This window comes from Arachis hypogaea, chromosome 20, assembly GCF_003086295.3.
Source record: "Arachis hypogaea cultivar Tifrunner chromosome 20, arahy.Tifrunner.gnm2.J5K5, whole genome shotgun sequence".
Lineage (NCBI taxonomy): Eukaryota > Viridiplantae > Streptophyta > Magnoliopsida > Fabales > Fabaceae > Arachis > Arachis hypogaea.
In genome coordinates this window covers 138,175,990-138,189,347 of record NC_092055.1, presented here as the reverse complement: position 1 = coordinate 138,189,347, position 13,358 = coordinate 138,175,990, and the positions used below count along the sequence as shown (strand labels likewise).

The 13,358-nt window shown below is 36.4% G+C and overlaps 2 protein-coding genes across 8 annotated transcripts; one reads left to right on the top strand and one right to left on the bottom strand.

Moving 5' to 3' along the window:
* The first annotated feature begins 6,239 nt into the window (after positions 1-6,239).
* On the top strand, positions 6,240-8,801 carry LOC112784319 (BTB/POZ domain-containing protein At3g05675). 2 transcript variants are annotated; one of them, XM_025827473.3, is made up of 3 exons: positions 6,240-6,614; positions 6,881-6,940; positions 7,207-8,801. In XM_025827473.3, the coding sequence occupies exons 2-3, from the start codon at positions 6,929-6,931 to the stop codon at positions 8,515-8,517; spliced, it is 1,323 nt and encodes a 440-aa protein (XP_025683258.1). In that variant the 5' UTR covers positions 6,240-6,614; positions 6,881-6,928; the 3' UTR covers positions 8,518-8,801. The 2 variants fall into 2 exon arrangements, with proteins under 2 accessions (XP_025683258.1, XP_025683259.1); XM_025827474.3 differs by having other exon boundaries at positions 6,267-6,743.
* A 273-nt stretch (positions 8,802-9,074) lies between these two features.
* On the bottom strand, positions 9,075-13,134 carry LOC112784318 (BEL1-like homeodomain protein 1). Of its 6 annotated transcripts, none has more exons than XM_025827468.3 (6): positions 12,650-13,134; positions 12,116-12,180; positions 11,912-12,027; positions 10,896-11,712; positions 10,401-10,814; positions 9,075-10,116 (listed from the first exon to the last, which is right to left on the bottom strand). In XM_025827468.3, the coding sequence occupies exons 4-6, from the start codon at positions 11,670-11,672 to the stop codon at positions 9,346-9,348; spliced, it is 1,962 nt and encodes a 653-aa protein (XP_025683253.1). In that variant the 5' UTR covers positions 11,673-11,712; positions 11,912-12,027; positions 12,116-12,180; positions 12,650-13,134; the 3' UTR covers positions 9,075-9,345. The 6 variants fall into 6 exon arrangements, with proteins under 6 accessions (XP_025683253.1, XP_025683254.1, XP_025683256.1 ...); XM_025827469.3 differs by having other exon boundaries at positions 12,116-12,183; positions 12,650-12,986; XM_025827471.3 differs by having other exon boundaries at positions 12,591-12,984.
* Positions 13,135-13,358: the final 224 nt, after the last annotated feature.

Genomic DNA, 13,358 nt, shown 5'->3' with positions numbered 1-13,358 from the left:
TCTTCTGTCCTTAGTAACATTACTCCCTTTGAGCATCTTTATCATACTTCTCCAGATTACAGTTCTCTTTGAGTTTTTGGTTGTGTCTGTTTTGTTCTTCTTCAGTCTCATGAACATAGTAAACTTGAACCTCGGGCTAGCATGTGTTGTTTCCTTGGTTATGACACTGAACACAAGGGTTATCGTTGTTGGGATCCTTTCTCTAGACGTATTCGTCTAGCTCGTCATGTTGTATTTTTGGAGCATCACATGTTTTATCGATTCTCCTCATTTGAGTTCATTCCTCCTACTCAGTCACCCTTTTTTAGTAACCCCAATGTTGATATTTTTCCTAGTGATAATCCTACAGGACCTATCTCGAGTCAACCTCTACAGCCTCCTACTCTTCTGCCTTCTCTATCTCCCGATGATTCCAGACCGGACAGTGATCCTACCCCTTCCGTCGTGCCTCCTCCTTCCATTCATTCTTCTAGGGTAAGATATCCACCTCCTCATCTTCTTGATTATCATTGTTTTTCTACTATTTTTCATCAACATGAACCTAAGACATTTAGAGAAGTCTCTACAAATCCAAATTAGCAATGCAAGAAGAAATCCAAGTACTTAAAAAAGCACACACTTGGAATTTGGTTGATCCTCCTTCTGATCAGGAAGTTGTGGGTAGTAGACAGGTATACAAGATCAAGACTCGCTCTGATGGTTCTATTGACTGTTATAAGGCACGATTGGTTGTTCAAGGTTGTACACAAGAGTATGGTATTGACTATGAAGAAACTTTTGCTCATATTGCTCGTCTCACATCTGTTCGAGCTCTCCTTGCCATTATTGCAGTCAAAAAATAGTCTCTCAGTCAGATGAATGTGAAGAATGCATTTATTAATGGGAATTTGAAAAAGAAGGTCTATATGAAACCACCTCCGAGTTATCCTTTTCCTTCTAGCAAAGTCTGTCTTCTTCGCAAGGTACTTTATGGTCTTAAACAAGCTCTTCGTGAATGGTTTGACAAGTTCAGAACCACTATATGCAATCTCAGTTTCACTTGCAGCCCTCATGAGAATGCTCTCCTATTCCTAAAAGTGAACGTAGAGTTGTTTTTCTGCTTTTGTATGTTAATGACATGATCATTACTGGAGATGATGTTGATGGTATCTCTAATCTCAAAGCCTTCCTTCACCATACTTTTGAGATGAAAAATCTTGGTTCTCTCAGTTATTTTCTTGGTTTCGAAATCATATCCACAGATGATGATATCTATCTCTCTCAAGCTAAGTATGCTTCAGATCTTCTTGCTCGCGTTGGGATTACAAATAGTCGCACTGAGTCTACTCCTCTTGAGCCTAATGTTCGATTTACCCCTATGGATGGCACATTTTTGGATAATCTCACTCTTTATCGACAGTTAGTTGGAGGTCTCATCTACTTGACTGTCACACGCTCAGACATCATCTATCCAGTTCATGTTCTTAGTCAGTTCTTATCAACTCCTCGTATTACTCATTATGCGGCTGTTCTTTACTACATCAAAGGCACTCTATTTCATGGACTTCATTTTTCTGCCCATTCTTCTTTATCCCTTCAGGCGTACTAAAATACTGAATGGGCTGGTGATCCCACTGATCGTCGTTCTACTACTGGTTAGTGTTTGTTTCTTAGTGACTCTCTCATTTCCTGGTGAGCCAAGAAGCAAATGTTCACTGCTCGCTCAAGTATAGAAGCTTAATACCGTGCTCTCGCTGATACCACTGCTGAGGTTGTCTCAATTCGTTAGCTTCTCGAAGACCGGGGTGCTTCTTAGTCGTCCTCGACTGATATTTTTTGTGACAACCGCAATGCTATTCAGATTGTCCACAATGATGTTTTTCATGAACGCACCAAACACATTGAGATTGATTGTCACTTTGTTCGTCAACGTCTCCTTATTGATGTTGTCCGCCTCATAGTTGTTAGAACTCTGGATCAGACTACAGATATCTTCACGAAGGTTCATCATCCTACTCGTTTTCGAACTCTAGTATCCAAACTTAAGATGGTGTCTTTAGCTCCCACTTGAGTTTGTGGGGGAATGTTAGAGTATAATTATGAGCAATTAGGATCAGTTAGTATCACCTTTATTTATATAGCATATATGTGTATTTATTGTAAGATTTTGTGCTTTTATTGTTTTGATTCTTCTATCATCTATATGTACTCTTGTACATTGTACCTTTGACAACAACCTGAATAATACACTCTTCAAATTACTATCTTATTTCTAACAAGAATAATTGTGTATATCCAATTTTTTTTATTAATCAAGTCTAATCAAATTGGTCTAATATAACAAAAATCATTTATGACTAGTATTATTCCAAATTTTATTGTTTAACTTAGTTCGACTTAATTTATAAAAAAATTGAATGTGTAGTATTATTCGTGACAAAAAAGAGTGGAATTTAGAATTTGAATTGAGTTTTTTTATTTAATTTTTTACATCAACAAGTACCAAATCACCAATAAAATTACACATAAGATGCTTAACCAATGAACCCAACCCTAATTAAGAAATTGTTAGATTTGGCATGCAAAGAGCATTATTGATGACTAAGTTATTTTATTTTATTTTATTTATTTATTTATTTTTTTGTATGATCAATTTCGTCAGCACTTTAATCTTTCGTGATCAATTTTGGTAATTTACTCTTCCTCATAACAAACTAGAAAAACGAAATTGGCGTACGATGTGATTAACTAGGGGATTTTATGGCCCAAACTGCAGCTTTTGATATATTCCTTGTCCACATTAATCGGTTCGAAGCCCACCACCTTAGCTTGTTCTTGCTGTCTATTTCCAACAACATTGGGGACAGCCCAACCTTGCCCTTTCAACGCTTATACTCTTCTGCCGACGGCTGCTTTTTAAAAATGTTTTAGGAACTATAGTTGTATGTTTCTTTCCACCAATTCCTTATCTAATTATCAAATCAAAAATAATACTACTACAAATACTTAAGTCAAGTCTCATAATTAGTATATTATATGATCGTATCAAATTATTAATATCGTGTTTTAGTAGTTATTCATTCTTGTGTATTCTGAATTGTAACTCGCTGCGTGTTTATTACAGGATAGAATAGAATAATATATATCTCAAATATGTCCTGAATAATGGTAGCTGTGAAATTCTTTTATTAGAAAAAACTACCTCGTTTGTTGTAGTTCTTCTTATAAATCCTATATCTTATCGTTGCGATTTTTTTGTTTTAATGTGATATTTATGTACAACTAAATCAACTTTCTATATATAGAAAAAAGAGAAAGGATAGGAAATTAATGGAATATTTGTATAATGTGTATAATGAGAGTTTAGGAATGTTTGATTTAATAGGATATCAGATGTTTATTTATGGTACCTGGATGGTTATTCTGGATAGTATGGGTGTATTATGTTTGAGAAATTAGTAGTATTTTATCTTAGATGTTTATTTTTTAACTCATATTGGGCCAAATAAATAATCTATTGTACATATTATACAAATATTCCATTGGCTCTCTAACAGGATTCATGGAAAAAAATTAAAATGATGCAATAGACAATATTATATACATACTGACGTATAGTAGAGCCATTGTTCATGTATGTGGCGATGTACATAACTACGTCTACGTACATACTGACGTATAATAGAGCCATTGTTCATGTATGTGGCGATGTACATAACTACGTCTACGTACATATATATATATGGATGGCAAGTTGGCAAGTTGGGGGAGAAAGAAAACAAAGAGGAAGGGAGTGGAAAGATGCGTTTAAAAATGATAAGAAACAAATAATTAATAGCCAATCAGAGATATATACGATATGATCATGATATGGTTGGTGGCACTGGCAGATGTGCGAGGGGGTAACTCACCATCGATATATCAGACGCTCTCATATATTTGATTATTTTAGATCAAAATCGTGAAAAGATTATAATCATTATTCAATTAAAACAGTAAAATTTATATATGATAAAAATTGTAAATCAAATAGTAATTAATTTATTTTTTTATTTCAGAAGAGTCAAATTCGTTTATTTATCTTTATATAAAATACAAGATCATAGAAAATGATTGATATATACGCTTATTTCATAGTTTAAATTTTTTTGTATGAGTTAGCTTTGAGTATAAAAAATGAATGTGCATCGAATAAATAATAAGTGAATATTCACGCACAGTTGTTTTCATATGAAATTGGTAATTAAGAATTATTAAATAATTTAATAAATTTAATTAGATTATCATTTATTAATTTTTAATTATTAACTTTTTTACATAAAGACAACCGTATATATTTTTATTGAGATTATATATAGTTATAGATAAATAAATAGTCATCATTTTTTTTGTGTTTATTTTACTAGAACGAAAAATACATATTTTATGTAAAATAATATTTTGCTGAATTTTTTTCATAGAAAATAAATTTTTCTAAACAAAAGCCATACGATAATTATAGATAACAAAAAAAATTAGTCTAAGAAAAACTAACAAATTGATATTTTTGACGTTGAACTAAAATCTGAGAGTAAATCTAATATTCAATTTTAAAAATCATAAAAATAAAACTAAGAATAAATTTGAGTTTCTTTAGTTTTTATATCAACACAAAAAGTATTGCAATATTCTGAAATATCTTTTTCTTCTAAGATTTTGAATTTTGTTCTTGTTGCTGTAACAATGTTTCATGAATAAAAGGTGACAAAAACTCACGTACAATTATCTTTATGCGAAATTGCTAGTTAAAAACCGTTAAATAACAATGAGATTAATATCAATTCGGTACTCATAAAATTCTGATGCTGAAAAAATAGTATTTGAATAAATGTTATTGATAAAATAGTCCTTGATTGATTTTAAAAATTGATAAGCGTGTCTTTAGAAGTGTCCATCTCCAACGAAAAAGTGCTGAGATGGGCACTGTATTTTGATGATATGACATATTTCTTTAGCTAATTATTGAATTGGCTTTTATAATTAATTTTTAACAATTACAAGCTGTATCCTCAATTCTTTTGCCCTAGCTCCTCCCCTCTCATTGCTTCCCCTGCTCACTCTCATTGGAAAATGTGCCTCCACCTCTTCTCTTTCCGTCGTCTGCCACCCTCCTCCCACTGCCAAGCTCCCCTCTCTCACTCTCAAGGTCACTGCAGAACTGTCGTTGCGCACCTAAGAGCCAACCCAAGGAGAACGTCGCCATCACGTGCCTGACCTATCCCGAGGAGAACGTCGTCTTCACGCACTTGAGGAGAATCATCAGAGGCAGAAGCATCGCCTTTCTTCGTCGCGTTAGAGGAGAATCGTCTTCGTCGCCGTCCAGCAAGATCGTTAGAGGCATAATCGTCTTTGTTGCAATCCGATCTCTATCACCGCCTCCAACAAGATTGTTCTTCATGGTCGTTGTCAGCTTCTTTGTCATTGGTTGCTCTTCCTTCCGGTAAGTCAATCTCTTCTCATTTCATTATTTGAATGTGAACAAAATTAAATTAATTTGTGCTAAATTTTTATTTATGCGGTTGCTGAATGCTGAGGAACAAATTTGTATTTCTAAGGTTGCTGCTGAACTGATTTTTTATTGTTCTTCAATCTTTGTTTTTGGTTTTTCTATCTGATTTGAGAAGATCATAAAATTGAGGATGTCGTTTTCTTCAAACTCGCTCAAACAAACAAAGCAAGTCATTGACCTGCTCTTGGAGGAGTAGAACTTGACGTTGTGTTAGAGGAGTAGAACTTGACGTTGATGACACAGCAAAAGAAGGCAAAGAAAGCGGTGCATATAAGAGAAACAATGATGATCAAGAAGGTGGGGATGTGATGGTTGCTGTGATTCAAGACATCTGAGAGTGGTGGTTGTGGTGGTGGTGGATTTAAGATAGATGAGCATTTATCTTTGGAGTTCAGGACAAGAGATAACTCGAGTTTCTTACCTCGTAATTATTAAAAATTCAACTCAGTAATTAATTAAAGAAATATGCCATATTATTAAAATATAGTACCTATATCAACATTATATTTGTTAGAAATGTGTTCTAACAAGTTTAGAAACACGTTTGTCAATTTTTAAAAACCATTTTATCAATAATATTATTTAAATATTATTTTATTAATATCAAAATCTTTCCAATATCAAATTAATATTTACCTCAATAACAATTTAACCAAACATATTAAATTATTTAATAATTCTCAATAATAGTTTCACTTAAAATCAATTACACATGAATATGAACCATAAAAAGTAACATGTTGGTGAATATGGAATTTACTAAGAAAACTAGAAAGAATTGGGAAATGAATTAAAGCAAGGGTTTTGTTAACTGCCGGTTAGCAGTTGAGAAAAGAAACAAAAGGAATACTGGATAAATAGAAGAAAAGAAGGTAACAAACTTAAATGTTCCCCCAAAAAAAAGAAGAAGAAATTGAGAAATAATAGAAAACAGAGTGTGAGTGAGCGAATGAGTAGGAAGATAACAAAGTTTGGTTGATCTATTCGGTTCCTTCATCCTCTGGGTTTTCTTCCAATCCAACCAGCCGCCATCAAACGAAGCGGTGCTCTTTTACAACAACCACCATCCTTGCTTATTTTCGTGTCGGTACGATGTATTTTTTGTTTCTTCTCTCCAATACCCCCATTTCCACTTAATTACTTACTTTCCTTATTTGGACCCCTTAAACCCTCCAACATTTCCTTCTATTCCTTACTAAATTACTCATCCAACAAGGTACTTACTTTGATATTGTTTGTTTGTTTGGTTGATTTGATTGTTTTGTATTGCATGTGTTGTTTTGAAAATTAATTGAGCCACTATTCTTGCTAGATCCAAATGGAGACTTTAATTGTTGTTGTGTGATTGTGCAGCTGCTAAGATGTGGAAACAACTTGCTACATAGTTCTGTCTTCATTTCAATGGATCCTGCTGTAAGTTTTTTCTCACCATTTCAGTAATCATAATTTATCTTGTTGCCTTTTGTATTTTTAAGAGAATTTAATAATTAGATTCTATGGGCTCTTATTCAGTTGTTAATTCTTTCAATTTCTGAAACTGGCTTCATGGCTACATTAATGCACTGCATTAAACTTTTAAATGCTTGAGTGCAGTTCTTAGGTTGAATTCAGACTTGATTTAGGGACAGTTAAATTTTTTATTATGGTCTGAGGAAGTTATGTTGTTCTGTTTCTTTCAGGATAAAGAAGAAAAGACTACCCATGTAATTGGGGATCAACCAACCAGTGATGTTGTGGTGAGGCTTCGCACACAGGAAGGTCGAGACGATTGGCTGTACTGCCACTCTGAGATTCTTACCAAAAATTGCAAGTATTTCGCCGACCGGCTATCTGAGAACTGGCCAACATGTCAGATCCTTGGTTCTCGTCACTGTGTCGATGTCTATTGCCAAGAATTGGATTTTGATTACCATGTGAATCTCATACGCCTTCTATACGTTAGCATTGATGATTCAGGTGACGATATGTGGCATGGTGTTAGAAATGCGCTCGGCATTCTTCAGGTGGCAGTTGAGCTTGAATGCCCGCAAATTGTTACTGCGTGTGTGAATTACTTAGAAGCAGTCGCATGGGAGGAGGCCGAGGAGGAGGAGATATTGAGACTCGTACCTCGAATGGGGTTACAAGCAGAGCCTATTCTAGCTAGACTTCAGCCGGTCAGCCAGTCAGCTTTGACAAACATCTTTGTCTCGGCTATTCGATTTGCCACATCATCTCCTCCACCCGAAATGAATGATCTTAAGTCTTCAGCGCAAGAGCAGCTCGAGTATATGATAACTGAAGATGATGATGCTCCTTTATTGACAGCTGATGACAACATAAGACACGAGGTCATAGACTGTTTAAACAGATTGTTCTCTAGGTTTAACAACTCAGTAATAGCTCCATTCTGTGATTCTGCAGAATCGCTCTCTGAGGCAGGGAATATTCAGTTGTTTCTGTCATATTTGACTGATTTGTCATGGGTCTCACAGATACTTAGTAAGTTGGAGATAATGAGAGAACTTGTTGAGTATTGGTTTGATGTATCAGAAAAGATTGTTAAGGTGCTTGAGCAAGGAAGTTCTGCCAAGGAAGTAACTGAGATGAAGCTCCGGGCAATTGAGGTCACATCAAAGGTTCTAGAGGCAATCGGGTATGGTAGTGTCATACTGCCAACTGCAAAACGGCTTCAGATTTTGAAAGTGTGGCTTCCATTTGTGAGGGTTACAAAACCGATGATCGATTCTGCCATAATGAATGGTGAAGATGGCATGGTGATTAAGATGGATGGAGAGCTATGGCAATCCCTAGAGTCTTCTTTTGTTTCCATTATTCTTGCGTTACCGTCTGCAGATCAGGCAGAGGTTTTAACTGAATGGTTGGAAAATGAGTGTATCCGGTATCCGGACCTAACTGAGGCATTTGAAGTATGGTGCTACAGGTCTAAGGTAGCTAAGAGAAGATTGTCATTGCTAGGGGATGATCATGCCATGACCAACTCCATTTGAAAATTTCACAGATTCAGTTTCTTTCTAATGAACTATTTTAGAACTGCTTATCCAAAGATTCCTATCAAGGCATTTAGAAGAGAATATGAACCCCTTTTTTTCCGGCTTGTGAATGGAAATTTTGGTAGGAGCCATCCAAATCTGATCATCTCCATTCACTACAACAGTTCAATGTAAATTGCATTGTAGATTTTGTAAAACGTTGTTAGTTTTAACTATAAAATGTAGAAAATGTATTTTGAGATGATTGATTCAAGAGTAAACAAAATCTCTATGCATGATAATAGTTGACTGGTCTCACTTGGTATGTTCTAATTACAATGTAGCATGCTCAAACCAGTTAGTGTTGTATAGTTCTCCAGTATTTTACATCATATGGAAGGTTCTGAATAGGAGACTGGCGAAACAAAGTATCATAATGCTGCATTTATGAAGCATTTTTGTTTGTTAAACACAGATATATGAATCTCATTCTCCGCACACTCTCTAAACAGAGAGATTAGGCACTTCAATGGCCTGGAGAATTATGCAGAAAATATATATTACACCATATCATATCAATCGAGGAAAATATTTGGTATCTTTTATCAAAGTAAACTTTTATGACATCGCCCATATCTATCCCACCTTTAACAAGTTACAAAAATAATATACAACCTCATCCAACAATATACTCTCTCAAATCCTAAAGCTATACCTAAAGTAAGAACTCAAATGGTTCTATGCATGGTATGAACTATAAAACCTATACTAAAAGTAAAGAATAATATTCCTCCTTTCTTTACACTACTTTGTTTCATTCCTCAACCTTCAATATATATGGTTTATTCAGGCCACAAAGTCTGGCAACAATTGTGCAGCAAACCTCTTTGGATTCTGCATGCCAATACTCTCAAATGCAGCAGCAGCAGAGTTATGAGGAGATGAAGAAGTGTTCATGGCGCCAACGAAATCGTTTGGTTCCGCGATATCAATGCTTCTTCCGAGTTGAATGTTCTGGTTTGGTAGAAACGATTGGTGGTGCGTTCCGGGCAATGAATCAAGACCAAGAGTGAGGGAAACTCCATTACCTGAAAACCTTGGTGGTGGTGTTGTGAATTGTTCTGGATCAAACCTATCCATGTCACCAATGGAAGGGTACTGTCCAAAACCGCTAATGAAGTTAGTTTGGTTCCCCATGAAAGAATAACCTTGTCTCCCCTGCTCATTGGGCTTCACATCCATCATGTTCATGGAAGGAATGTTACTTTGGGAACTATGCAAAGCTTCATTGTTGTTGATTCTTGGTTTCTTGGGACTATTTCCCTGCTGGTGTTGTGTGATTCCTTCTAGTTCTGATGATCCCATGATGAAGCTGAACCCTGGTTGGTTTCTCATGTTCCCTTCAACTGGTGACACCATGGGAGCGTTGTGGTCTTGTTTATCAGATTCTGTTTCAGATGTTGGAAGTTTGTCTGCAATTTTTGTTGAAGGGTCTTGGTTGTTGGTGTTGTTTGATTTGTCGTCAGAAGTAGTAGCATCCTTCATCTCCTCAGCATACATTTCTTCGACCATTGGCTTCCAAAGTCGAACTCGGGCATTTATAAACCAGTTTGAAACCTGAGATGGAGAAGTGAAATGTGATGATCCATAAGAGGAAAGGAAATGAAAGAGTGTGAATTATTAGAATATCATAGTTAGGAAACAAAATCAGCAAAATATCAAAGAGATAAAAAAAAATCAATATAATTTATTAGAATATTATTCCGTATTCTTAACATTCTTGGTTTATATATTGGTAAGAACTTTGTAATCACAGATGAAAATAATAAGAATATGATATTTTTTTAAATTTTTTTTTTTCTTTCCTAAACCTTTGTACCAACTTAACATGAGTTAGTTACCTGGCTCCTGGTAAGGCCAGTTTGTTTAGCAAGCATGTGCTTGTCAGAATCCTTGGGATAGGGGTGGAGGAAGTGTTCAAAGAGCCAAGCACGAAGAAGAGAAACAGAACGTTCAGGCAAGCCTCTCTGGGGTCTCCAAGCATTGTGCTGGATCATTCCCAATTGTTGGAGAGCTCTCTGTTGGCGCAAGTGATGGTCAACATATTTAAGGCGTGACCCTTCTTCCTCTCCTAAGCTCTTGTTTGCACCTTTGATCTGCCTTGTTATGGCATCCTTCAAGCACCTAAACTGCTTCGAAATTGTTTGCAATGCAAGCGCCGTGTATGTCCGACCCGACCCTATTCCCGCCGCTTGCTCGAACGATGACACCACCACCTCCATCTGCTGCTGGTACTGTCTGTACCTTTGCTCTACCTTCAATCACGCACGTGTCAAAAACAAAAACATACCTCACGCGTTTAGGTAAGAGAACAAAACAAAAGAAATTAAACCTACCTCATCAAGCATGCTCAGTAGCTTTGCTTTCTTCATTGAAATTTCTTGTCTCTCCGCGGAGGAAAGCTCTGAGCTACGCTTGCCGCTACCCTCGCCACCAATGGAACCGTCTCCGCTCGCTGCAGTGGATGACTCGCCAACTGTCTTCATCATCTTCTTCGTCGCCAACTCAGCGTTGTTAACATTCACAACCTCTTCCAGAAGCTCATGCGCTGCCTTCAGATACTTTGAGCTCAAAATCACGCTCTGAATGCTCGACCCACCGTTCGTCACTGCAGAAGCCGAAGACGTTGACCGACCACCGCAAATCTCGTCGCCGGACAAAGCCTGCGGCGCCACGTCCCTGAAAGAACCTAACCCGGCTTGCTGCGAGGACAGACTCAGGGACAGACCCTGCTGAGCGCGTGGGGTCTCACGCGCCGCCGAGGTGGGGTCCATGGTTGTCCAGGGGTTGTACTGCATGCGGTGGAGGAAGCCATGCAGGGCGGAGACGTCGTGGTGGTGGTTGATGTCCTGCGAGGAGAGTGGGATTCCAACAAACTGTTGAGTATGAGGGGGAGGCGCGTGAGGGGAGAAGGAGTTGTTTCCGGTGGCGGAAGAGTTGAGAAAGAGAAGGTTGGCGGGAGCGTGAGATGGTGGTGGCGCGTCAGGGTAGTGGATGTAGGCAGCAGGAGCAGGAGGAGGAGGAGGAGGAGGGTTCATGAGAACAAGTGTTTGAAGTCCATCAGCAGAAGAAGGTGCTTGGATTTCTGAATTGCCATGAAAGTACGTCGCCATGGATTATTTTTCGGTTAAATACTTGAATTGAATTCACCCTCTGAAGAAAAAGAAACAGAATTCAACTTGTACAGTTAGTTATTATAGGCTTAACCTTTAGCACTTGGCTATTTGAATAATGAATATATATATATATATATAACAGAAACAAAAACCACAGACTCACACACATGGTCTTGTTGCTACTGTTGTGAACCGACATATTTATGGAACACATGCTATTGCTATTTGGACTGTACCTTTAATTTCAGTGACCTGATGAACGAGTAATAATCTGCTGCGTGCCTATGCTTATTTTGTGGATCATCCTCAATGATTGATGATGCTATGTAGCTTCTTCCTTCTCAAAACAACTCTGAACTCATATTTCATTGTGAAAAGGAGAGGAATTATATTCATTGTATTTTTATATTAATGAATATGTGGTAGACATAGTAGTATACCTGGTGTGACAGGGATTAATAGAGAGCGCACGTGCTTCATCATCATCATCATCATCTTAGAACAACTGCTGAGGAAAACAAGAATTTCATTACAATGACATAAACGGATTAGACCATAGATAGAGAGAGACATAGACAAGCATACACATCAAAAGCAAAATACAGTTACATGCCTATAATTAACACACACAAAGAGTAAAGATCTCTGTCAGACTCAAAATCTTCTGCAATTCCCAAACCCAACTGAAAAGGGCAAAAAAAAGTCCTATATAGAGAGAGAGAGACTTAAGAAATGACTTCAGAAAAAGATACCCATCTTTATTCACTTCCTTATCCACACATTTATCACCATTTTCTTCTTAAAAATCAAGTCTTTTCAATATTTTTAATTCTGGGTAAGTGCAGAATTTTGTGACAATTATTGTTCATTTTCAATGGATTTTTTTTTCTTTTTTTCTTTTTTCAAGAGAAGTACCTGAGAATAATGGATTAAAATAGTGGAATTGAACTTGGTTGTTTGATGATTTGACTTACCCTCTCTTTTCAAATCATTTGATGCAGCCAAGCAAGCAAGTTATTAAAGCACCCTTTGATGATGAGCAACAAAGAACCTTTGAAGGCGTTGTGTGTGAGAGAGAGAGAGAGAGAAAGGGTCTTGTTCTGTGATAGCTGAGAAATCTATCTATTGATAATTAAAAAAAATGAAAATGAAAATGAAAATGAAAATGCAATCAAGGTGTGTCAGAAGATACAAACAGCTGAAAAACGAGGAAACGTCTCCTTCCACAAAAGCTTAATTAAATCTCTATTATTTGTTTAATGAAAAAGAAAAGATAACAAAAAAAAGGTGGGGATAAAGAAGCGGGTGGAGGGATCTCATTGCTCATTTTTTTCATTAAATATCTTCTTGTCGTTTTCACAATTTCCATCCTTTTTCTCATTATCAACTTATTTCGGAATTTTTTGTGGTTGGATGCCTCAGTTTCAAGATAAAGAAATTAAATTGCTAAGAAACACACAAACCAACTACCATAACACACCAACTTTAAATGCCTTTCAAAGCTTCAAAAAAAATGGTAATCATTATATATCTATAGTAAATTTATTTTCCAAATCTTAAATAAATTTACCTTTACTATTTACATGATATTAAATTTTAGTAGATTAAAAGTGAAATTGGAAAAAGAGAAAAAAAAAAGGAAAAGAGAGAGTTAGAAAAGCAATGGGTCCCAATCAAGTGCAT

What these genes read in the sequence shown, in the direction of transcription:
- LOC112784318 (XM_025827468.3), bottom strand. Translation starts at nt 11,672, where the DNA reads ATGGCGACGTACTTTCATGGCAATTCAGAAATCCAAGCACCTTCTTCT. An exon ending in TACTGAGCATGCTTGATGAG is followed by an intron (nt 10,815 to 10,895) that starts GTAGGTTTAATT and finishes GCGTGATTGAAG; the next exon opens with GTAGAGCAAAGGTACAGACA. An exon ending in CTGGCCTTACCAGGAGCCAG is followed by an intron (nt 10,117 to 10,400) that starts GTAACTAACTCA and finishes TCTCCATCTCAG; the next exon opens with GTTTCAAACTGGTTTATAAA.